The sequence below is a fragment of the Seriola lalandi genome, unplaced genomic scaffold (genome assembly GCF_002814215.2).
Source record: "Seriola lalandi dorsalis isolate HSWRI2012SDOR001 ecotype SW California unplaced genomic scaffold, Sedor1 jcf7180002054872, whole genome shotgun sequence".
Taxonomy (NCBI): domain Eukaryota; kingdom Metazoa; phylum Chordata; class Actinopteri; order Carangiformes; family Carangidae; genus Seriola; species Seriola lalandi.
The window spans coordinates 176058-201987 of NW_019525425.1; the positions used below are offsets into that span (position 1 = coordinate 176058).

Here is a 25930-nt window from a genome sequence, read left to right on the forward strand (position 1 = left end):
GTCTCAGTGTTGCAACCTGTCGGGTCATCCTTTGGTTTTATGTCATTTAGTTTTGACATTTTCAATATATTCATTCCAATGGTGTAGGTCAATACAATTTTTTTATTCATCATTATTATTAGTTTTCAGCTAAAATATTTGAACTATTCATGGTTCCGATATCCTAATTACTTTGATAATCCACGGACTGTTTCTTGACAACGTCCTCAAAAACTAGTGGATGGATTACTATGAAATTTGGCATTATGGTAGCTGGAAAGGAAGAGGACACTATGGAGTGAGACTAGAGTAAGTAAAATCAGATTGAGGGGGCTGTCTCCCCAATCTCCAGTGGAAATAACCCCCTTAATATATTCCAATATATTGTGTATTTGTCTTGTCCACAGTTGCGTCTCAAGTTCCACAAGCAGCAAGAGGAAATCCGACGGCTGAGAGAGCTCCTCAACCAGAGAGACGTGCGCGTCAAACAGCTGGAGCTTGAGATTAAGAACATGAAAAACTCCCAGTCTCAGGGCTCACTTTAAGATTGGCCCGACCTGCAGTCACCCTCACCTCCTCACGGGATACATGCATTACTATACAAACTTACTAACCCTAACCACCTACACTCTTTTGCACTCTTTTGACTCACCTCTTTTCCGCTGATGAGCCCCAGCGTACTCACTGCACAGGGGTGATCTAAATCTTGACTTTGTGTTTGCAATCTGTCATTTTGTCAGTTCTACACAGGGTGCACATACTCTTTGTTCATGTATATACACTTATACACTGAGTCTTACCCCGCTGCAACATGTTTTAAAACTCTTTGCACCTTTGGACCTTTCCCTCGTTTCTTTTGTATGCTTCACAGCTATGCAATAAAAGGATGTTTGTGCCTGTCTTGACTGAATGATGTGGCTGTCTGCGAGTTGTTTGAAAGTTGTTGCAGGGCAGGAGCAGACATCCTGTATGATTGTAATGATAAGGCTGAATTTATTTTCTATGCTCGGTGATTGTTGTTGTTTTTTTTTTTTGTTATGTAAACTACTGTAACTGGAGATGGTTGTGGTGTTTAATGTTCAGTATGTGTGCTTGAATGACAATATCATGATCCCAGCTGTGTTCTGCCATTCCATTGAGCTGCATTTGTTTGATTTTTTTTAGATTTTTTTTTTTTTTTTAATTATTTTTAATTTTTATTTTTGAATGACTGGAAAATTGGTGAAAAATCAATCTTTTTCACTGCAGCTATTGTATAAGCCAATTCCGTAACTGATGCCATGTAGCAGTTTTGATCTTAATTTTTATATTTATTTTAAAATACAGTCAACGAAAATAATTGAATTCACGTTTGTAATTTTGGAAAATACACCACACAACATGTTTAAAGGCTGCTTGCTTTTTGCTGGTGTGAGGTCACTGTGAGGAAAAAGTTTAAAGTTATTGTAGAGCCTGAGCACTGCACCACTTTTGAGTTAGCTTGCGTTCCACTACTGTAGCTTTCGGTTTTCAACTTATTTTCCCATAGAGTGGCTTTTTATTGCTCTTTGTAAAAAGATAATATGTGATACTGGGGTTTTTGGTCATCAGCTAAAAGGATATCTAAATACTGTACTGATATCAGGAGCAGCGGAGATAATGTAAACCATATATACTCCTGCCACTCCTCGCCACTTTATTAGGTACACCTGTACAAGCTAAAACAATCTAATACAACAGTTGTGCCATGAATTGTACTTCCACAAAGTTTATAAATGTTCACTTTCTATTGACATTAACAGAAATTTTATTCTACTATGTTTATTATTAAGGTTATAGCGAGTGGTGGTGTTGTTCTGGAGTGCATTATATTGAAAGGGCGGTTTCTAATGTTTTGTCGATACATGAGGGGGGCAAAAATATAGTGTATATATATAGTGGCCAGCAAGTGTAAATATGTTTACTATCAGAGATTTTGCCATACTGTTTACACTGTGGAAGCTATCGCTATCTATTTAATAATGCGAGCAGCTACATTTCACTTATCCAGTGAAATGTCTCTACATCTTCTACGTAGATTGGCACATTATCGTGTAGATGTTCATGTTCGCCAGTTATCTACCCTTATGACTTTCGGATATCAGCTGACTCTTTCTGTTGCACCTCCATGAGGTTGACATTTGTGGATTTGAGTGAATTGTCTCTAGAACTATTAGATGAATTGCCGTCAGATTTGGAAAATTTGGTATAATGTTGGAAATTCAGGTCTCTGTCTGGATAAATTGTAAAGCTTTGATGATCCTTTAACTTCATCTATCACCATCATAAGGTCAAGATTTTGACTTACTGTGGTTTATGGCCAAACCTATGACATTCCCGCCAGCCTCAGGTGTACTGCGTTTAGTGGTAATTTTGTTAGCATGCTAACATGCTAATCTAACATTGTAAACATGGTAAACAATAGCCTATACCTGTTACCATATTAGCATTGTCACTGTCACTGGGTTAGCATGCTGATGTTAGCATTTAGCTCTAAGCACCACTGTGCCTAAGTACAGCCTCACAGAGCTTCTAGCAGGACCGGTTTATGATAGTATATGTTTTTATATGATTTTTTTTCTATTATCAATTTGATAAATTTCCTAATTTTCTGGTATTTAACTCTGGATCAGACAAAAAAAACAAACAAACAAACAACAAAAGCAGATTCCTACTGAAATGATGAAATGAAAACACCTGTTCACAAAACAATCTCCACTCAAGATCCACTTGTTCCGGAGCTTTCAATGGTCATCATGGTCACAAGTTTGTGTGGAGATTGTGAAGAACAAACCTTTAAGCCAAAAACACAGATAAGAAGTCTATTGGTAAAAGTTTGAACAACTACAGTTCAGTGACAACTGAGCAAACTTAATTTGCTTTTGAGAATCCTGTGATGTGCTCGAAAGCCTTGAGTAAGCTTGAGTGGAAATTGTCCTGCAAAAATTATATTTTCTTTGAATTACTACTGCTTAAATTTTACTTTCTAGTACAGATAAGTAGATTTTAGAAGATACACAGAGATCCCCAGTATGACATTACAGCTTTGAAAGAAACCCTCTATGAGAAAATACCTTGTCTGTATGAGGCGAGTGGAACAGAAGTGAGCTTAAAAAGGTGGCAGCTTTTTGTCTCTTTACATACGATAGGGAATTCGTATATGTTTTGTCAGTTTTTAAGTGCTTAGCTAAGTGATAATCTATTAAAGCAACCACAAAAGGCTTAAATAACTGTAAAATGTACATACATTTACGCTGAGCAGTTGGTAAAGTCCATACTCATGGCTTGTAGAGATGTGTTTTCCCTCAGGGAACTTCTGAATGGTGTTCATAGTTTCTGGCACGGTGGTGCAGTTGGACCAGTTTCTCATATTTGTTGCTTTCAGAATTAGGGCAGTTGATTTTAACCTGACTTTTTTTTTTTTTTTTTTAACAGAATAAGAGCAAGAAAACATTCCCTTATCTCTCACCAACTTGTTGAGAGAAACAATATGCTGATATGTGTAAATATGCGTAGATGTCACTGAAACGCTTGCAGATATTAGGTAACACAAACATTGTAGCTGTTAGTTGATCCTAAGATAACCAGTCAGATACTGTATGAATGACCATGCATGCCTGTATTTATCTAGTCAGAGGCACACACACTATAATGATATTCTAGATTTGGCTTACGTTTCATGGCCACCTGTCAAAAAAAAAAAAAAAAAAAGGTAACACGTGGAAACTGCCATACCAACCCACAAACGTACAGACACACTGGTTTCAATACAATTGTGATCTGTGAACCTTTTGACCTCTGTCAGGACAGTTCTAGCACAGCTTCATCCCTGGCTGACTTTTGTCCAGGAGCAGCAACGGTCAGCCAGGGTAAACTATAACCACCACTGTTGTTAGTGGACAAGTTTCAACACATTCCCACCATGAGCTGCTGTTTTTACAGTTGGACAGTGGACTTGTTCAAGGGCTGATTGGGCTGTTTGTTCACATTAAACAGTTTAAGCTAACTGGTTTCACTTACATATATCTTCTTTTCTCTCACAGAACTTTTACAAACTGTTTAATCATATCCATGTTTACCATAGAATTTATTCAAGTGGTTTTTCCCCATCGAAAAAAAAGAAGAAGATCGTATTACTATAGTATTTCTGCCTCTCAACGGTTTGCTTGGAACTGCAAATGAAAAAAAGAATTGTTGAAAATGTCTGCCAAAATTGCACATTTAAGGAACAATCATTGATTCGCTTGGGAATTCAGTACTTGATGCAGTTTATACCACGAATAAATTCTCAGCCTGTACGAAATACAGCATATCACTAGCTAGATAACAACAGCAGCTGCCATTGTTGAGCAGTCTTCAGCACTGTGTCAAAAGCAAATCTGTGTCTTTTCACTGCTGCCCCATTTTACTCACACCTGAGCCCACATGTAGCTGAATTTGGCAAACCATTCATCGACATTAGAGGCTTATTCACTGACAATCCTTCGTATGTGGAGTTTGCACAATTAAAATAAAAAATGGGCAAAAGAGAAACCAGATTTAAAAAAAAAAAAAAAAAAAAATCCTGTTTGTCAAAGTCTTTTTTTCTTCTGAGAATAACATATTTCACTTTGGTTCGACAAGTACAATTTATTCATATTGTTGAATAACACAAGTTTATCAGTTTTGTTAAATTGAGAACAGCCATTGTGGCTGAAAGAAGAATTGTGATGTCTGTGAACTGACTCAGTAATGTCTGTTAGCTAATATTAGCTAACATTAGCCACCACAAGCTACTCGGGGTGGTTTCCCAAAGACTTTAAGACTGGCCCATAGTGTTAGGCCAGTCTTAATTTTGCTCTTAGGTTAGTCTAATACAAGTTAGACAGTTTCACAAAAACAAAGACTGACGTATTTTTAACCTAAGAAGTTAGCCACCTGACCCCAAAGCTAATTCTGAACTAAGATGCATGTTTCCATGGTAACCATCAATGACACCTGCTAGAGGTACTGGTGGTAAATATAATTTTAACGCTATCTTCATCACAATTAATGTTGTCCCACCTTTTTCTGTGCTCCACCTGCTATAATTTTTATTTTTAATATTTTTTTCCTTGCATCTGGTACCATGTAATTTACCCAGAATTCATGAACTAATCAGCTTTGTGCAGCAGATCAATCTAAAGTCTGACATTAGTTAGATCTAAGCCATAGTCAAAGTTTATCTTTCTGAAACTGGCCCTGGGTCACACCAGACCAGGTAAGGCTGGAGCAGAAAAACCTTTTCTAAAAGTTATGCTGTGTTGCTTTAAAATAGTTTTACTTAAAATGGGTGTTTGTCACATAGCAAGGGGCCAATCAAAAGATTTTAATTGTTGCATCATAGGAAATGAAGGCCTCACTTATATTTGGGACCAAAACTCAGGATATCTCAGCCTTTGCTGCATTGATTTTGATTATACTCATAAAAATCTCTTTCATGTGGAAAGTGCAATAATAAGTTACTGGAGTCGCCCTTTAAACTGATGAATGATTGAATTTGATTCCACATTTGCAGTTTTGGGAGAAATGGCACAAATTGCAAGCTACTGTCTGACATTGGGACAACAAAATGATACCCTTACTGCCAACTAGATCATCAATACCCATTCATATCCTTTAATTCTTTTAGTGTATTATTATTATTTGCACTAGTGCAAATAAAGAATAATAATACAGACGTCATACATTAGTGTGCATTGTTGAAAAGAGGCAGTGCATTTTTTGTTTTTCAAAGGCACCAAGTTTTATGAACGAATCGTCACAATGTTGTGGTGAGTGATGATTGCATTACTGTACAGAAAACTGTAATAGTTATTATTCTGTTCCTGTTATGAATGTGGCCAATACCAAGTCCTCACAAAAAAACCTCTCAACAAACCAAATGAGAACAACAACATCAATATATTCCAGACACCTCTCAGTTTTAAAGCATGCACACTAACAGCCTCTTATAATGGAGCAATAATGTAGCTGCAGAGTCAACTGTAGCATTCACTGTCTGAACATGTCTGAGTTAATAAACCATTTCATTTGAGGATTGTTGCTGGGTTCATATGAGCCTCACTGTGCCTGACTTAAATGCATTATAAATGCAATTATTGTGATGTCTTTAAATTGTCTGTTAAATGTATTTAGTAAAAACTGGAAAAGATTTTATCCCATTTCTTTTAATATTGTTTCTAAAACATGTAAAAAATATATTAATCACATAAAGTATAATTAAATTTTTCTGGGAAATCCATTTGTCTGTTTATAGACCTTCTCTGATAAATCAGACCATAGACCACCGAAACAAATAAACTAAAATAGAAAACATTTCACTCAGTTGCACAAACACGTTAATATTAGAGCAGAGTTCACTATTTTTGTTACAAAAACAGCTTCCTCAGTTAACTGTTGACTGTTTGGAGTGAAAACAAACATTTTCATCTGTACATGATTGTCCCGCTTGTATTTAGAATATAAAAATGAGCTCTATACGAACCAGCAGCCATAAACTCTTGAAAACAAATTACTGTCCTTCAAAAACAGAGTAATTGTTTAGTTGCCATTTCTGGGCTAAATGTTAAACAAAGGCGTTACAGACCAGTGCTCTGTATCTTGGGGTTACATTACTGTTTCTGTAAAGTGAAAAATTACTACAGATTGTTACAGAATGCATTATACACTGCAGACTACAAGCTACTACAGCCTTAACCTTATGAAAACTCTTCAAGTATAGATATGTATTCTTTCAAAACAATACTCAGATGCTTGTTGTGCGTTCAGTTATTGGTTGCTGTAAACCACTGGTTCCCAATCTGACAACAAGATACAGTATCGGGTCATGCTATACACCAAATGTGTTAATTTCTTTGCCATAGTTTTCCCTCTTCATCCCTATAAAAGATATTCAAATGCAAAAGCCTGGAAAGATTTGACTGTTCACAACTCAGACATATGCTGAGCAGACATTGCATCATGAAGCCAAAAATGTGGTTGGGAATCACTAATTTTTCCTGTCCATTATAGCCACAAAGTGATTCATTCCTATTTCTACTCCAGTGTAAGAAATGGTGGACAAAATCAACAGTCCTCATTCTGTGCAAAAATGTATATAACCAAAGCAAATGAGTCTTTGAGTCTGAGTTTGCCAAAATCAAATGATAATCTTCCCAAGTTGGTCTTTTTAAAAGAACTCTCACTGCGTTACTAAGAGAATTTCATCCAAAAAAGACAGTATTTGGAGCATACACATTTCACTTCATCTAATTCAGGCTACTAAGGCCTCAGATAGTGCGGTCTTTGCTACAGGTGAATATCAGAAAGTGGACCGTGGATTTTGTCCTCCTTCTTTTACACTGGACTCACTACAATAGGATCTCCTCATGGCAAGAATGGAGAGGAAAAATGAACAGTGTCCAACTGCTATTTCCACATACATACTGGCATGGGAGTATTTTTTCATGACAAACTTGTAAAAAAAAAATCCATACTTATCTTTAAGACTGGACACAAAGCCTTTCCTGTGTACTGTTATACACAGTCACCATCACTGTAGAGAACAAAATGTGGCCATATGGCCATCATTTCATCCCTTTACGTTAATTTTGGAACATGAGAAAAGCAAGGCAGGAAGAGAGAAAAGCACAAAATGTTAACATTTTATTTACAAAGTTGTTTTTTGTCATACAGAAAGTAAAAATGTAGCTACAACCTTGATTTGTGCAACAGGCGGCCACACTAAAAATCATGGCTCGCTGGTTGCACAGCTGCTATAGCAATAATTTTATTGGGAAAAATAAGGAACAGAAAAAAAAAAAAAAAAAAAAAAAAAAAAAAAAAAAGACAAAAAATGAGAAATAATAAACCCAACAACAAAAAATAATTCATCCAACAAAATATTAAAAGCACAGACCCAAAACTAGATACCAGTCCCAAAGTTCTCACACGGGAATACATAAAGAGGGATCGACAGTGAAATTGTGGAATGCTGAGTGGTGGGCTGCCTGAGAACCTCGGGGGGCCGTGGGGTGGGTGAGGTGGAGGGTGTTGGGTGGCTCTCAGTTCCATTGGGGGAGAAAAAAAAGGGTTGGGGGGGGGGGGGGGGGGGCAGCTCCACTCGGCCCACCCATCCGGTACAGTCTTGCCCCATTAAAAGAGCTCAGAGCTGGGGGGGTAGACGTGGATTACAAAGGCGGTGCGAGTTGTAAGAGGGCGGATGTTCGGGTTTGTGGGGGAGGAAGGGTAACTCGGTAGGCTCATGTTTTCGGTTTTGCTCTTAATCGTCGTCTTCATCGTCGTCATCGTCGTCTTCGTCCTCTGGGTCTCGCTTTCTCTTCTCGCCTTTGCCAGTTTCTGCTTCTTGGGACAAAAAGGAGAAGGGTGTCAAGACCACAACACTTCACTGTGATTCATTTGTATTTTTATTATCAATTAATCTGCCAATTCTTTTCTCAATTAATCAGATTAAGACCATAAAATGTCAGAAAAACATGTGATCTCATTCACGCAACTGAAGTTGTGCACTGCATGTGCTAGAAATGTGGTGACTTTTTAAACAATCTGTAAGATTTTTAAATTTGGCCTACCATAATAAACACCGTAGACTAAGCATTATTCATGAGATCCACTGGTGGGTTCACTAGGGGAGTGTGGGCAGTGTTAAAGAATGGTCACTATCATGTTTTGCTGTTCCCACATGTTATAATGTTACACGATTAGGAGCTTAAAATAAAGTGTCAGATACACGATCAGCTACAACGTTAACACCGCCTGCCTAATAATGTGTAGGTCCCGCTCATGCAGTCGAAACAGTTCTGACTCGTCGACGCATGGACTCCACAAGACCTCTGACTGTGTCCTGTGGTATCAGGCACCGTGACGTTTGCAGCAGATCCTGTAAGTCCTGTAAGTCCTGTAAGTTGCGAGACGGGGCTTCCCTGGCTCGGACTTGTTTGTCCAGCACTTCCCACAGATGATCGATTGGAGTGAGATCTGGGGAATTTGGAGGCCACGGCAACAGCTTGAACTACTTGTCTGATCAATTTTTGCAGTGGCAGGGGGCATTATGCTGCTGAAAGAGGCAACTTTCTTCAGGGAATACCATTGCCACGAAGGGATGTACGTACTCTGCATGATGTTTAGGTAGGTGGTACGTGCCAAAGTAATATCCACATGAATGCCAGGACCCAAGGTGCCCCAGCAAAACATCGCCCAGGGCATCACACTGTCTCCACCAGCTTGCTTTCATCTAACCAGGCCACCTTCCTTGGACCACATTTGGTAGGTACTGACCACTGCACCCCAAAAGACATGTTGTTTTGGAGAAACCCTGATCCAGTCATGTAGCCATCACAATTTGTCCCTCATGAAGGGACGCTCAGATCCTTACACTTGCCCATTTCTCCTGCTTCCAACACATCAACTGACTGTTCACTCGCTGTCTTATGTATCCCACCACTTGACATGTACTATTGTAACGAGTTAATCAGTTATTCACTTCACCTATCTGTTGTTGTAATCTTGTGGCTGATTGCTTGATGTATCTTCAGTACTGACATTTTTCTTTTTTTACCAGCCCTTCCCAGAAGTTTCTCCTTCTCATGTTAGTATTTATTTCTATGTCACGATTAACAATCTCATACTGTGTTTTACTTGTAACCAATCTTCTATAATGTCCTAATATCTTAAGTACAGTAATGGGTAATGACTACAGCAGGAACATTAAAGTTGTTGGCATAGATAGATCTTCCTCAGTAAACAGAACTGCCAGCAGATATCATAATATTCCTGGTATCAAGTTTTTTTATGGTCAACCTTTACTACTACTCAACATTTCTCACACATTTCTTTTGTTTAAATCTGCAACTTGTGTACAAATAAAATTCAAAAACTCAAGGACACTCCACCTTTATCTTCCCATTAATGCCAAAACCACTTTGTTTCCAAAACTGGACAACTACAGCTTAAATATATCCAACAACTGACCTTTATACACACACACACACACACACACACACACACACACACACACACACACACACACACACACACACTTGGCAAAAACTGTTTGGAATTATTTAGCACTTTCACTTTTAATCATCAAGAGTACAAACTGGCGGATTGTAGGAACAAGTCGTGATATTAGATTCATAAAAAGATTGTTTAACTTAACTTTTATTGAGCATTTTAACACTAATTACACTTTTTAATTAGTAAATTGAATGCAGTCAATTTATTACGCTATTAATTGAGTCTGCTCTGGAAAGTCTAGTTATATCTGTCCTCCAGACCAAAAAAAAAAACCAATCTACCTGCCCCTGAGGTAACTCACTACCATGTGGAGAGTCAGAGTTGTAATTTGATAAGAGACTGAGTGCAGATTGCTGAGTGTAGTAGCTTTATTTTACTGTGTAGAAGTGAGTGTTTGAGGTTCTCTGGGTCTCTAGGTTTTTGAATACATTTTTAAAAAATGTGGCGTGTTCAAGCTAAAACTGGGTGTATAGTTGTTCTTTAAGGAGATGGTACATACCGTCTTCATCTTCATCGTCATCGTCATCCTCTTCATCTACTTCTCCATCCTGACCAAAATCTTCCTCCTTTGTAAACAAAATTAAGCAAGTTAAAAACCGAAACAATTATTTCAAAGTCCAAATAATACAACTGAGCTTTTTTTTTTACCTCATCTTCTCCGCTGACTTCTTCATCATCCTCTTCTCCTTCTACCTCCTCTTCATCTTCCTCATCCTCCTCTTCTTCATCAAAGTCCTCCTCCTCTCCATCTTCATCCTCCTCCTCCTCTCCCTCTGCAATATAAAAGCAAAAACAATCAGTCAACCACAGACAGTGCAAGAATGCTGAGATCAAGTTATACACATATACATTACATTTTTTAAGGTAAGAGATATGATATATGTCTATTAAAGAAAGTTCAAGATGAGCAGCCATGCTTTGGTTAAAATGTAATATTATATAATAACGCAGCATGCTATTCTCATTTTCTGTTGAGCAGCAGTACTGCCATAAGGAAACCATCTCGACTGCTCTGGGCTAAAACCGATCCTTACAACAGAAAAACCTGAGCTGTTTGAGATAATGAAAGCGGCTTCTTACCTTCATCTTCATCATCATCTACGCCGTCTCCGTCCACCTCTCCGTCAGAGTCAGAGGCTTCCCTGTCCTCCATGTCATAACCATCCAGGTAGGTGAGCTGAGGCAGCAGCTTGAACACACTCTCTCTGTAGTCATTCAGGTTTGTCACTTCACAGTTGAACAGGTCCAAACTCTTCAGGTTATCCAGCTTTTTCTGTTGATTAAATAGAGTGAATTAATGTCTTGAATTAATGGTGCTGGATGCTTGTGTGTGCATTCTGTGAATATGGTGGTGCGATAGGTGCTGTATGATTTGACAATCAGTAGACCATTTACACTGAACTAGCTATGCCTTTTAATACCGCTGGTTGTATTAGGACATTGCAGGTAGTGCTGCCTATCAGTAACAATAAAGACTCTGTGGCAAAGTTAGATTTGCATTTTGCATCAATGAGATGAACTACATTGATTTGTCACAGTACTTAATTGTCTGGATTAGACAAAAACAGACTTTTCATCTGGTTACTTTGTATATGTTTCTCAATCGAATTTCGAGAAAATCTACTAAATCTACATCTTCATAATTTCTTCCACCAATAAATAGAAGAATCTCAAATGCAGATACAAACGCGTCTCATGTACATTTTGTGTGATTTACTAATAATAATCATTCATTTTTTTTTTTTTTTTTTTTTAAATACACCAACAATCAGAAAGGAAGCTCCAGTATAAAATGCAGTGTAACAACAACTAGTTTAAATATCTATATCCAGATTTATAGAAAGCAACCCTGAAATGTAGTTAATATTTGTATGTTGTGTAATAAGACAGATGATGACCTGGAATCACATTTACAATAATACAAGTGTGTGCACCACAAGAATTTGTCTTCATGTTAAAAATGTTTTGTCTAACTACTTTGAAGTAGCATGAGATATAATAAGAAAAACCACAATGTATGGATTCAGTGTGAGGGGTGATGCTTCTAATTGGCTTCAAACGAGGCGGGAAACACATACCAATGGTTCCAATGTGCTGATGTCTTTCAATTTGTTGCCACTCAGGTTTAGATGTGTGAGGTTGGGTAGTTTCTCTGCTAAAACATCAAGGCCGCCACTGATTCTATTGTCGCTTAACTCCAGCTGAAACAAAGCAGAGGGAAAGGTTACTCCAGCTGACACTCTTTTCTTTTTAATTCAACTTTTTCATTTGAAGTATGAAGGTGAAGCATCATGTTTACCTTTTTGAGTTTTCCTAGTTTAGGCAGGTTGGACACTGAGATTAAGCCAACATTTATCAAACTGAGGAACTCCAGGTTGACAAACTCAGCTGTGAGGCCTTCGATTTTTCCTTCAACTGATCGACAATTGTCAAGGACAAGTTCTCGTACCTGAAATACACAAAAGTATTATATTACATTTAAAAAAAAGTAATCTCCAGTGATTTATGCATTTTGTTAAACTACTATTACTTTTCATCCATAATTGAACTTTATTCTAAAACATGCCAAATTCCCAATAATACGAAAATATTTATTACATACTGCCTCTCTCTCTCTCTTTAAACGAAAAAATGTAATTTATGTACACAATATCACTGAGAAAACAAACTTGCAAACAACATAATCAAAACGTTTTTAATAGGGGATGTTGTTGTTAAGAAAAATTAATGTGTAAAGTAATAAAAGGCATTTTGTAGTTTCTGTAAAATATTAGAAAAACAAGTCTGAAGGCGGAGTTTGTTACACAGTTAAAGCTAACACTGGTTGCGCAAGTCAGTGATGGACAAAAAACGTTGCAAAAAAAGTTGTTGTCAAACGTCAAAAGATCACGATTTCTCCAGTAAAACACCGAAATGGACACTGCGTCTCCAACAAAAAACACTTCGTATCAATGCGCGCTCGATTTATCAGGGCACGACAGTTAATGCATTGATTTCTTTGAAACGAGGAAGAGCAAAGCAGTCGCTTCCCATGGCCTGCTGATGCAGTCACTAATGACAAATGCAATGATTTTTGTGAGCTAGCTCGCTACAGGCTAGCCATTGCCCCTTTTAAACGCTGCCGTGCGGTAGAGGAGCAGCTAGAGAGCTCTGTCTGCCCGCCATTAGCCAACCCAACAGCAACGGAAAGGATTGCGAATACACCCCTTAGTAAAGACTTTCTTTTTTTCGTTAAACCAGCTTTGACTTGGGAAGTGGAATATTCCTTGTCGTCGAGCGAACGACCGATATTGCCAGTTTGTTACAGAGTACTGCATCGTTTTCAGGTCGAAGTGGCGAAGGAAATATATTGAGAACGGAAATTTAGTAAAAAACAAAGATGGAGACAGTTCCTTTCTCCCAGAGCTTCAAAGACGACAGAATGACAACATGGCGATCCCCGAGATACAGTATGCAGTTCTCTGAACGCTTCAACGGCGAAAAAGTGCTGTTTAGGAAGAGTAATTATAGCTATTTGCACATTACATAAATTATTTTCGATGTTAAATTTGTTTTATTTCATGCATGGGTCGAGAGGAAACGCCGACCGTCGAGTTTTTGGCTGCCCACGCATCAAGCGCGGTGCACCGGATCCCCGTGTCATTCAAGCAGGCTGGCTCGGTTAACGAAGCCGCTGGCCAACAAAGCGACCCGTTTAGTTGCAAACAACGTCAACTTTAGCTTTAATGGCAGTTATTGGAGGACAGAATAGTTGTGTTTGATGTTTTAAGTGTACGACTGGATATATTTTTGTTGTCTTTGACCAGCGTAGCGAAGGGGGTAATATGGCGGGAACAAAAATACTAAGTTAGGGGGCTGCTGTCTTAATGATTCTGACTCAACAGACTTCATTAAAAAAGTATGCAATATTTTCATCAGTGTAAACGCAAGGATATGAAATGGTAACGTGGCTATTTGCACAAGTGTGTACTCTATTTTTTAGGGAATTAACTGCTGCACACCCCCTTTAAAACTTACGGATTGCAACAGCTTAAACGTGGCTTTAAACAAATCACGATTACAGGAATAGTTGGCTGCTTGCACTAGTTTGTGTGGAAATATCAACTGGCTATGGTTAGAGTAACAGTGGCTTAAGTGGTCAAGGTATGGATGACTCGTGAACCAAGTGACTGTTTTTTTTTGTTGTCGCTGCTGAATCTGGCCATTTGATATTAACGTTAACGTGCTGTACAGAAATTTCAAGACATGACTCGCGATCGGCGATGGCCCGTTTACATGTTACAAAAACTGAATTTTAGCACAAACGCCTTGAAGTTATAAAGTGCATTTGGAATTAAAAAAAAAAAAGCCATTTTAGCAGTTATGCTAGCAGCAAACATGGCTTCCAAGGTCTGTATAAAATATACCGCTCTGTGAATGCCAAACGCGGCGCAGGAAGCAAATTTCCTAATATATCAGCGTAAAAAGAAGTTTACTAAATGTGCTACAACGGTGGAGTCGAGCTGTATCGTGTGTACCACTGACCAAGGAGGCTGCGAAACGGTTAAAGCACTGCAATAATGCCAGCAAGCTGAGGAATCGCCGTTTCAAAGTAACGATTGAATATAGCTTTTCTCGTCTCCTTGCCCCTATACGCCCAATCCAGAACAGTGTAGAGGATTAAGCTTGTTATGCGAGTGTTTTCCGCCCTATTATAAACGAGAAAGATAATCTAAAGCCCATGTGGTCACCATTACGTTAGCCACACAGGTCACTCGCAAAGCAAAAAAAGTAGCAAGCTAGCTAGCAAGAGGCTAGCCAGAAAACTAAGGGTTGGTTTTAAAAAGCACGACTCACATCAGACGGTGTCCTGTTTCTTAGCTCCAAGTGGATCCTCTTTTTCATGTCCATCTTGCCCTGTGAAAGTGAAACTTTTCTCTCTTGGGTTTTGGTGGGATCTTCAGTCCAAAGGCAGAGATGCCCTAATGGAGGGAGAATATAGGACTGTATAATGAACTGAGCCAAACGCTAAGTTAGTCGGAGAGAGGAGACAACCATGGAGGGAAACGGGACTGAAACAAAATATATGCTCAACAGCGCCATCTGCGTCCAGAAACGCCCATCGCCTCTATAAAGCCATTGCAGTCACAAAACATGACGCTGCCCCGAAACAGTGCTATGGTGCAATTTATTTCTGCGAGGAAAGTACTGTACTGTGTTTAGTGAAGACAAGAGCCTTTTGTCTGTCAGCTCAGTTATATTAAATAAATGAGCGCAGAACACGTGCACATTTTACGCAAAATAGCATTCAACCCATCAGACGTCAAAAAGAAAAGTCGACCATACGGCCAACTTTTGTTTATCTGCCTGACTTATCAAGTTTAATAACTTGAACCCCCCCCCCCAGTTTGATATATATTTAACGTCATGTTGTTATTGTTGCATATTCGGTGTTTAAGTATGGCAAACACCTATCATGATAAAGAATTACTGTTTTGATTATTACTCAAACCTGTTGCCTTCCAAAACAAAATATCTTTTGTTCTATAATAGTCCAGGGAATGAAGACACTGTAATCTTTGTAAGATTTTTGTTCAATAAACTGCATAATGCATAAACTGTGTTTGTGCTCTGTTGATTCATAAACGCCAGATTCTTTACACTGTTTGGACACATTGGTAGAAAGGAGGGGGGTATATTGGGTTTGCAGTAAAGAGAGCATTGTGTATGCATATGCTAGGGTTGGATACCCCTCCACTCCCAACCCCCTTGACTTCCTGAGACACCAGAGCCCTCAAGTAGGAGTCTACTGAGTATGCATTGTTGATTTTTCTAAGTAAACTATGAATCAGCATTTATCTTCTGGATGTTTGTCAAATTATGAGCTTGTTTAAGGTTAGTAATATAGTAAAAATGTTGCACAAATGGACATATAATCTATCTTATAATACTGTACTCCCACTATATTCACTGTTAAGGGCGCATTATCCAAATACCCCATCTTCAGCCCTGTGCATGTTACACATACTGTATACTGTATATAAACTATTTTTAAAATCAGTGTTTGGCAGTTGAGAGGGCACACCAGAAGATGGCACTGTAATATCTACTATGGCATTCCTCAAACTTGAGTTTCATTGTGCAACAGCAGGGGTGTGTTTGAGTGACAGCATTTTTATTATACTTTTACTAATAATCAGTCATTTGCAAAGATGTGCACACTTGAAATGAGTCCATTCTTGTGTTTGTTGGACTTATCAGCTGAAGAGTTAACCGTGTGCAGCCTATGATCTTTTGACCAGCTGGAAGTCGACACAGATACTGGTGATCGTCTGAGATGTTCAAGGTAGTTTGAAAATTGAGTGTGTGCAAAATTTTTAATTCCCAGAGAAGGAGATTGTAATACTTTGTACCATATGGTCTTGCAAAATGAGTTGGACAACATAAGTGAAGGTGTATATTTTCCACTGCAACTTGTTTCCACCCAATAGTTCAACCATGAAATATATACTACATGAATCAGACATTTACTTACCTCCTCTTCTCTTACTATAATTTTAGCTCCTTCAATACACAAGCAAGTGAATTTAACAAGAGACCCTCCACGTTTCCCCTGCAATGCTGGAGGCAATTGGCAGTTGGGTGTTATTTACTCTGCTGGACAGTCTCTTTCACTGTGTGGCTCAAACACACACATCAGAGCTCAATGTGCTGTGAGAAGATTGAGAACACACCCCAACTGCGCAGCTCTCCATCTGTGAGATAACATGGGTATGCCCCTACTGTAGTCAAAGACAGGATTTCTTGCTTGGTCTCTGGCCATATAATGGCTTCTCAACATAGTAGTTTACCTCAAATACTACAAAGCGTATCACTTTACCAGGAGAGAAAAAAAAAAAACATTTGGCAAGTTTACCAATTGTTATTTCTGCATATAATTTATGCAGAAAGCAACATGTAGGGAATATTACCTCACATTCAGAACGTCATTTAACTCATTACCTGTTTTGTACCCTCTAGCAATATTAGGCAATTTAGACATTGTTGACAAAATTCTACGTATAATTTCCCATTTCTAAGAAAGCAACATTTGACTAATGACTTCTAGCTTGGACACTAACATGCATGCATAAAGAGAAAAGTGTCTTTTATTATCCAGTCTTCTGCTAGTTTAATTCAGACAGAGCATTTCACATATTTTTGAGCAGCAGTCAAGAAAGCCTGTATGTATTTCCTACATTACTACATACATACTGCATTTTATCCCTATCACGCACTGCCCACACACAACTCGCTCCTGTCTTTTTTTTTTTTTTTTTTTTTTTCTGTCAGTGCTATGCCAACTCCTCCAGCTTTACAAATATGATAAGACCGAAGCTGCAAGAACTCTCCCAGCACTGTGGTAATGGTTAACCAGATAATTCATTTAGGGGTGGGAATACAAAACAGTCAGAAGTTATTTTGTCTTCTTTTCTGTGCTTGCGCGCCTTCAATGAGTTGAATTCATTCATAGTAGGACTCAGAATGGAGGAGGCTTTGCAACAAGAGAAACAAGAGTCGGAATATAAAAATCCCATTGAGGACCAAGGTAACATTTAAAATGTCTCCTCTTTTTCTGAAATGAAGTCAGTCAGTCTTCAATATTTCCACAGTGGAAAGTTGAGTGATGCAGTTATTCATTTACATACTGTCTGGTGTCTTTTGTTCAACTCAGACACAGAAATATTTTAGCCAACATCTGAGCTGCATTGCTACAAACGAGACCAATTTAGTCTATCTGTGTTATTGTATTTTTAAACTGAGTGACAAAATGTTTCTGTCAAAGACTTGCCAATGTTTAGCTGTAAGAAAAACTGTCTATAATCCATGTCTTCATATATCATCAGTCATCTTATATTAGCCAGTCATGCATTACAAATACTGCTCTATGTATCTTTGATTTCTCACTGGAATTGTTTTCATGGTTTCTTTGCACGGGTTTCTGTTTTAAAGGTGGGATCCGTCGCCGACTGCGAGACAGGGATCTTCTCAGGAAGAGAAAGGCCGAAGCAGAGGAGAAGGAAACTAACCAGTGGGTTTTTGGGTAAATTTATAGAAAAGCAAAGTCAATGTTAGGGAAGTGACCCACATTTACAGCTATGCTCATTTGGAGTAAGTGTGTTTGGTTTAGCAGTGAAAATGTTCTACAAATTTAAGAACTTACACTGGTGTAATGATGCTCTAAATAAATGTTCTTATGCAGCAGAGAACAGAAACAGAAGTTTTATTGAAGGGTTATTAGCACAACTTGCGTTATTACACTGTACATTACAGAGCACTGTGAATTATCAGCACTCTAGCTGCTTATCACTCCTCTGGTTTACATTGAATATGGAGCAAGAGGAAACCAAAGGTTGCTCTGGTATTTCTATTGACGCCTCAGAGCCAGGTCAAGGACTTTGTACTATTAGCTTTGCAAAAGTATCACAAAGAGCTGTATCAGTGTCCACTGTTGTTGAGCTTAATTACAATGGCTGTGCTCTTTTAGGATGGAGAGCCAGAGGAAAAGATCAAGGACCGATGAGAAGAGTGGCGCAAAGAAGAGAGGGAGGCCCAGGAAGACTGATCCCACGCCGGAGATATCTGTCATTCAGGAAGAGGCAGCAGTTGCTCAGGAAGGTCCTGCAGTAGTGGTGGTGCCTGAACCTGTGGGGATCATCTCAGGTCAAACATCAGGCTCTCTGACCCCCTTACTTGTTGTGGGCAGCGAAACACTGGAGTCACAACCAGCACCTGTCCTTGCTGCCCCTACTTCTTTGCCCGTGTTTGGATCTGCCCAAAGCTCTTTGTTTGGTCCTGTTCTGACTTCTCTAGATCCAGTCAACCAGACTCCAGCTCTGGTTTCACCCTCAGTTCCTGCTCCATCTCCCGCTGTTGTTGTAGATACGGCTCCAATCCCCGTCCAAGGTTCAGCTCCAGCTCCAGATGTTATTCCGGTCCCAGCTCTGTCCCAAGCCCCCGTTCCAGCTGCAGCTCCGGCTCCTCCCCAGGTTGAGACCCTCTACAAGGAGTCACAAGGCAGGGAGGCCCTAGACCAGGTCCTGATTGAGGACTTGGGCCCAGATGAGGAGGAAGACATCAATCCATTGCAAGACCAAAGAGCCGATGAAGGTATGAATGACACAGAAGTGCAACACCAGAAGCAATCCTTTGAAACATTACCTGGTTTAAGAGTTTCTGACAATACATGCTTTGTTCAAATGATCTTTTTCTCTTTATATTAACTACATACTGTCTGTCTGTCTTTTTTAGATTTGAGTGAGACACCATCGGTCAGCGTACCCGAACAAAACAAAATGTTCTCAATTCCAACTTTGTCCTCTCCGCCGTTGCCACAGGAATATCTCCCAGGAAATCAATTCTAATTTCTTCAAATATACTTTTCAGATACTGCCTCAGTTAAGAACATGCAAAGCCAGACTACTTCCCATTCTGTCACAGTTTGTATCTGAGTATTATTTTGGTTAGTGTGCCGCCTGATGAGCGTTGAGCGTATGCATTGCTTATTTGAAAAAGTGTATGAATTCAAACCAAACTTGTATGCTTATTTATTCTTGGTTTGTGCTTCACTGCGAAGTTCATGAATTCTATTTTGTACTTTGCATTTAGTCAACAGCAAATTTAGCCTGTTTATATTTAAAAGTAAATGGTATGAATCACTTGTAATGATGTATTTATAATTGTGGATTTATTTGATTGAATTTTGTAAAAGTTGTTTTTCACCGAATACAATACACTGCTTACATCATCTGACTGGTCGTTATTATCCATCTCATCCAGAGCCACACATCTCAGTGTATAAATGGTAAATGTGACGAATATATGTGATGAATGATCAATTGATTTTATCCTTTTATTCGCCATGTTACAAAATTTGTTAAGACCACAGGTTCTTCTTGTGTTTTTTGTACAGGCAGAAATGAGCTGAAACTGTGATTTTTTTTGTTCTTTTTCTGAGGATGTCCTGTTGTTAACATCCAGAATTTGTCTATGTTTTTTCTCACATGGGGAAATTAGCAGGAATGATAAGGATGAATTCTACCTGATGGATTTAAACATATTTACAGCCAAATTTTACTCTGAATGTAAACACACCAACAATAAAACTTTATCTGCTCTGCTTAGTGAAATTAAAAAGTATATTTCTATTACTGATTACAGTGAGAACAGAATATCTACAAACACATACACTATTTCACCTGTCTCCTTGTCACTGGGTGCTTTTATGTAATTTGCGCCTTGTTTGGTAAGGCATCTGTAGCCAAACATCTGGCCTTATTGCAACTGCTATTTAAACTGTTATTCTGCTGGTGGTATGTAAGTTTACACGATATACAGAAGTGGAAGAAGTATTCAGATCCTAAACTTCAGAAAAAGCAACAACACCACAATGTAAAAACAATTGTACTTAAGTAGTAGTAACCTGCTACTAGTATTATCAGCAAAATGTGCACATTATGCAGCAGAGTGTCGCCTGTTAGTGTCATGTTATTATATATTACAGGCCTATGTTTTATTGTTTGTTATTACTCATGCATTAGCACATAAGCAGCCTTTTAATGTTGTAGCTTGTGTAGCACTACTTTATATTCAGTTTCATCCATAACAATAATTTGTACATGATGATTTTATATATTGTTTAAACTTTGAATCTGTAAAGTTTATTGAAGTTGTCAGATCAATGCAAAACAATATTTCCCTCTCAAGTGAGGTAGAGTAAGTACTTGAGTAAATGCACTATGATACATTCCACCAGCGACTATTTATTATTGAACATTTATGTATTGGCTACTGGTTCTGTGTTCATAAATAAAGCTTGCTAAAAAAAATAGATGAAATGACTCTTGGCCGCCCCCTGCTGAAATAAAACACGCAGTGCTCTATAACCAGTGCAAATGTATCAATGACTTTTACAACATGCATGCGTGGTTTTTGTGTAATAGCACATGTATGTTGCAATAGTCTCCTAAAGGCACAGGATGAGACGAACTGACTAAAAGCTTTAGTGATTTAGATGTGTTGTCAGTCATTAGTCTGTCACGTGAAACACTCCTGGTTGGCCAACTATAAAACACGAACGTGTGCTTCCGCATCGAGAAACTCCCACATGCGTCGTCAGCGTGCGGTGTGTATGAGTCTGTTTTGGCAGGTAGTTGCTTCAAAGCTGCTTTAATAAGAAGTGTCTGCTCTTTTGTCACATCTTCTACCAGTAAGATGAGTCCAGTGTGTGACTGCTGCGGCGAGAACACCAGTAAACTGAAGCAGCAGGCTTCTGTGATGAGAAAAGAAATCAAGAACTTGAGGTACAACGTCACACATCTTATTGCATTCAACCAGTCATAACATTTGTATTTGGCCTTGTTCCTTTAACATATTATTAACTTTCTTCTGTCTTCTTCCAACAGGCAGATGTTGGACAGCGCAGTTCGAGCTCATCGCAAACACATGATATCCATTCAGTCTGCTGTGTCAAAGATTGGAGTCTGTGAAGCTGACAAAGCCCAAACACCACCAGCACCAACATCACCACAGGTTGCATTAGAGAAAGGTAATCACAGCTGTATGCAAATGTTTGGGCAAATTACATGTTTTGCTGAGTAGACTTTTAAAGTAAAAAGAAGTAAATACAAACCCTGCAGTAAACAAATGAGTCTTTTATTCAACTGTTAATGCACTTGCTTAAATAACTGGGGGGAAATCGGTGGCATATGCAAATGTTTGGGCACCCTACTAAATCAGTTACTTAGTAATCCCACCATTGCCAACTGTTGAGGATGGAAATATTGTTCTTTGGGGGTGTGGCAGTCAGTGACAGAGGAAACATTACACAGATAGTGGATTCCACTAAACATGAGCAAATTCTGGATGCAAATGTTCCACAGCCAGTCAGGAAAAGTGAATGTGAGAAGAGACGGGCTTCTACAACCAGGACCATGACCCAAAGCAGACCTTTAAATCCATCATCGGCCATTACAGTCACCTGACTTGAACATAATTGAAAATCTATGGGTAGATCAAGACAGACTAAAAGTATCTTAGAACTTAACAATAATAATTTGATAATAATAATATAATACAAAGTGCTTTGCACAAGGCAGCAAAATAAAACATGCAGGTCATATGAGGCAACAACTAAAACAGGCAATCAGAAATACAATTAAAGTGTCTTAGTATTGGTGCAAATAACCCAAAGGCTGTGTCACCAGCAAGAGGGCGATCAGTAAAAATAAATCAAGAACAGAGAGCCTCTTAGTTGGCTGCAAGAAGTGTTTAAATTTAATCTCTGCAAAAGGGAGGCCACATGGCTCAGTTACGGTTTCATGTATTTCTATTTTTAAAGTTCATACAAAAAAAGAAAAAGTAAATTTGAAGAAAGGCTCTGTTTTAATGTCTTTTTGCTGCAGGGGTATTTGTGTGTTTTAACTAATACAACTGTATTATTAGTACAATTGTGAATTCACCCACAATTGTAATATAAACAAATTATTTTTTTGTGAGAACTTTCCAAGAACAAACTCATATTATATATATTAAAATAAGTTAGAGCTGCAACTAATGATTTTCATTATTGATTTTTTTTTTATTATATTTTTGATTTGTTTATTAGTCACTGAAATGTTAAAAAAAAAAAAAAAGTTTGCAGAGCTCAAGTTGACGTTTTAAAACAGATTTCTTCTAACAAAGTACAAACGATGGTGCCACATAATAATGAAAGAGCCGAGTGACGTTACCGTGTTACAAATTACAAGCGGTGAAAAAAAATCACACACCCATGCCTCCGTGTTATTACTGTGTTCCAAATCAAACACATCATTGTTAACTGTGTAACCTTACAGGAAGCATCCAGACGGTCCCGATTGGTTACATCAGTTCCTGTTTCTCAGTGAAGAATGGGACACCCAGACAGCCCACCATTTGTGGCCCCTCGAGAGCCGAACTTCGCATCCAGCAGAGCGTCTTCAATAACCCGGAGCACGCTCTGGTGGGCCTGGAGCAATACTCCCACGTCTGGTATGTCGCATACAGTTGGTGTAGTTTATCTCTGTATACCTTTCACTGTCCAGTCCATAGTGTGGTGTTGTTAGCAAAAAGTGTTATTGTTGGCTGTATTAATGAAACATTGTTAAGCAATATTTTCCAGTCTGCTGTCTTTGTGCCGACTCAGCAATGACTCAAAAGGAACAATATTGGGATAATCTCCATATTAAGGCGCTGTGGGTTCAATAGGGCGAATGAGGGTTTTAGAGGTTTGCCCACAAGCTTGATTTTATTTCAGACTTCAGGAGTTACATATAGAGTTGTTGACATAAGTATATACAAAACCATTAAAAATTAGCAATGTACTTGCATTGTGGGTTGAATCTAGCCATTAAAATGTCTTTCAGTCTCATCATGAGTTCTCCTTGCTTGAATAAAGTGTTCTTGTTTCCTGTCTAATTTTGGCGTATGAAGCCCTTTGAGACCGATATTGCGTTAAAGACATTATAATTCAACTTGATTTGACACTTTTTAAAAAGAATGTTTACTCGCTGACAGCAACAATGAGTGTGACTGGATAAGACTTGCATTATCAATCACTTGTGGGCTGAGGATTTATGATTTTTTTTTTTTTTTTTTTAAATCCCATTTCAACAGAACCACCTCTGCATATATTTAGACTTTTGTATCCGCTGTTTATTTCATGACATTTGTGCTTTCCCCTCTCTGTGTCTCACAGGATCATCTTTCTCTTTCACAAAAATGGGCACCTGAGTTACAAAGCCAAAGTGAAGCCTCCTCGACTGAACGGTCAGAGAGTTGGTGTTTACTCCACGCGCAGTCCACATAGACCGAACGCTTTGGGTCTAACTCTGGCTAAACTTGATAAAATTGTAGGTGAGTAACATCAACAAAATGTGTCTTATATAGCGAATTGTGTGTTTGTGTCTTTGTGAGCACTTGTGTTCAGAAACGGATAAGAGACTCTGCTTGATAGTAACATATGCATTTCTACCCTTATTTTCAAGGTGACACAATACATCTGTCAGACATTGACATGATTGCAGGCACCCCAGTCCTGGACATCAAACCCTACATCCCAGAGTACGACTCCCCCCAGACCAGGATTCACATGGACTTAGAGCTCTATGAACTAAACACAAACCAGTCAAATGTAACTACTATGGAGGACCTATATAAAGACTCAGAAACAGATGCTCAGTCAGGCCTAAGAGGTGAAAGAACTAATGATGATGACTTGGTGAGTCAACTCTCAAAAGACAAATGTGAAGCTGATATTCCTTTAATAGATTCATCTAGAGTCAGTGCTCAGTTTTCCCTGCCCAAAGACCTGCATGGTGTGCTAGAGGAGGTCAAGGCCTATGTGACACAGGGTGACTTTTGTCAAAGAGAGGAGCAAGTTTCAGATTCCCCAATGGACAAACCTCTAGAGTCAAATGTGGACCGCCCCCGTTATGGAGAGGAATCTTACAGTACCATCGCTGGCTGGATCAGAGAGCCTCCTGTTTCCAGTCTGGAGGTACGCTTCACTCCTCATGCTGAGAGGGAGCTAGAAGAATTCCTCCCCACACACCTGTCAGGTAAGAAATCTTACAGTGTGTTTGGCAGGTGCTAAAGGGTGATGTTTATGTCCTTTTCTCCACAAGAGGGTGCCATTGTGACAGTGATAAATATTAAAGCAGTAATTCATCACTGAAAAACGAACAAACGCATATGCCACACAGGAGCCCCTGAAAGTGTCAGACCCAGGTTCAAGTTTCTGCGCAGTCCAGAGGAGGCCGCCGCTGCCATCAGAGGGGTGCTGTCAGCAGACCCACGGTCAGTCTACAGGAGGACACGCTGCAGGGACAGACTCTTCTTCTTCACCCTGGATACGGCTGACATCACCTGCTGGTTTGGACAGGGCTTTGCTGAGGTGCTGCAGGTCCGACCTGTTGAGTGCCAGACTGCCACCATGTAAGAAACCCTTTCAGTGAACCCATTAGAGCTGGATAGTGTCACTTTTCGTGTGCATAGAAAAACAAAAACAGAGCCTGTATAATGTTCCTCAGATCGACTTTTTCCAGGTTATTTCTCCACTGACAAATGTGTATAACAGTATTGTTTAAACCAGATTCAGCAGTTGTGTTTAAATGTTTTTCTTGCGTATCATTTCTTTTTTCACATCTTTTTCTTTATTTGAAGGAAGTAACTGGTTCCGTGTCCTTAGTTAAAAATAAACTGATCGTGAATGAATGAGGATGGTTTTCTTGTCTCTTGTCATTTATTACTGGTATAACTACCCATTCCAAGAGTGACAGCAATTCAGTCTCCAGCTCTAGTTCACAGTGGTGTGTTTGAGTCACAGCAATCGAGTGAGAGGTGGTGGTGAAAGGACAAAGGGAACATTCATAATTAAGCTGTTGTTAGATGTGTGGATTTACATCTACCAAACCAGTCTTAAATTTACTCTGAAAACAATGAAACCACATGGCTTCAATTAGGTTTTTATCTTCAGTTGAGGTGGCCTTACTGTACTGTTGTTTGACCAAAATAAACGTAGCACTGATCAGTCCCAAATTCATTCTGCAGCATGAGACAACAACCCCAAATATACAGCCAGAGTCATGAAGAACTATTGTCAGAGACAAGAAGAACAAGGAGTTAACATCATGGAGTCAGCCTGATATTACATGAAGAGACAGAGGACTGTGAGATGGCCTAAATCTACCTACCTGCCAAATACCTTGAAAAAGTGTTTACATGTGTACTGAGGAGAGCTGGTGCTGTTTTAAAGGCAGAGTTTGTACACACAAAATATTTCATTAGGTCTGTTTACTGCACATTGTAAGAATAAATGAATAAAAATAGATAAAAACTGTTCATGGTATTATTTTAGTGC

The 25930-nt window shown here is 38.8% G+C and overlaps 4 protein-coding genes across 8 annotated transcripts in view; 3 read left to right on the forward strand and 1 right to left on the reverse strand.

Annotated features, from left to right (window-relative positions):
• Window positions 1–6259, forward strand: part of coro2aa (coronin 2Aa) — a 42307-nt gene extending 36048 nt beyond the window's left edge. For all 3 annotated transcript variants that reach the window (XM_023428231.2, XM_023428229.2, XM_023428232.2), the window contains one exon: window positions 387–6259. In XM_023428231.2, the coding sequence (XP_023283999.1) occupies window positions 387–524 (138 nt within the window). In that variant the 3' untranslated portion in view covers window positions 525–6259. The remainder of the gene's footprint in view (window positions 1–386) is intronic.
• Window positions 6260–7649: 1390 nt separating this feature from the next.
• On the reverse strand, window positions 7650–15365 carry anp32b (acidic (leucine-rich) nuclear phosphoprotein 32 family, member B). Of its 2 annotated transcripts, none has more exons than XM_023428237.2 (7): window positions 14869–15365; window positions 12332–12481; window positions 12111–12233; window positions 11113–11305; window positions 10681–10805; window positions 10532–10598; window positions 7650–8358 (listed from the first exon to the last, which is right to left on the reverse strand). In XM_023428237.2, exons 1-7 carry the CDS (start codon window positions 14920–14922, stop codon window positions 8279–8281), a joined length of 792 nt encoding a protein of 263 aa, XP_023284005.1. In that variant the 5' UTR covers window positions 14923–15365; the 3' UTR covers window positions 7650–8278. The 2 variants fall into 2 exon arrangements, with proteins under 2 accessions (XP_023284005.1, XP_023284004.1); XM_023428236.2 differs by having other exon boundaries at window positions 7650–8361.
• A 2022-nt stretch (window positions 15366–17387) lies between these two features.
• Window positions 17388–20174, forward strand: hemgn (hemogen). 2 transcript variants are annotated; one of them, XM_023428233.2, is made up of 4 exons: window positions 17388–17599; window positions 18004–18094; window positions 18539–19161; window positions 19303–20174. In XM_023428233.2, exons 1-4 carry the CDS (start codon window positions 17536–17538, stop codon window positions 19413–19415), a joined length of 891 nt encoding a protein of 296 aa, XP_023284001.1. In that variant the 5' UTR covers window positions 17388–17535; the 3' UTR covers window positions 19416–20174. The 2 variants fall into 2 exon arrangements, with proteins under 2 accessions (XP_023284001.1, XP_023284002.1); XM_023428234.2 differs by having other exon boundaries at window positions 17389–17599; window positions 18004–18082.
• A 990-nt stretch (window positions 20175–21164) lies between these two features.
• On the forward strand, window positions 21165–25285 carry trmo (tRNA methyltransferase O). The gene is made up of 6 exons (XM_023428202.2): window positions 21165–21353; window positions 21456–21598; window positions 22887–23061; window positions 23768–23925; window positions 24057–24629; window positions 24774–25285. Exons 1-6 carry the CDS (start codon window positions 21265–21267, stop codon window positions 25007–25009), a joined length of 1374 nt encoding a protein of 457 aa, XP_023283970.1. The 5' UTR covers window positions 21165–21264; the 3' UTR covers window positions 25010–25285.
• Window positions 25286–25930: the final 645 nt, after the last annotated feature.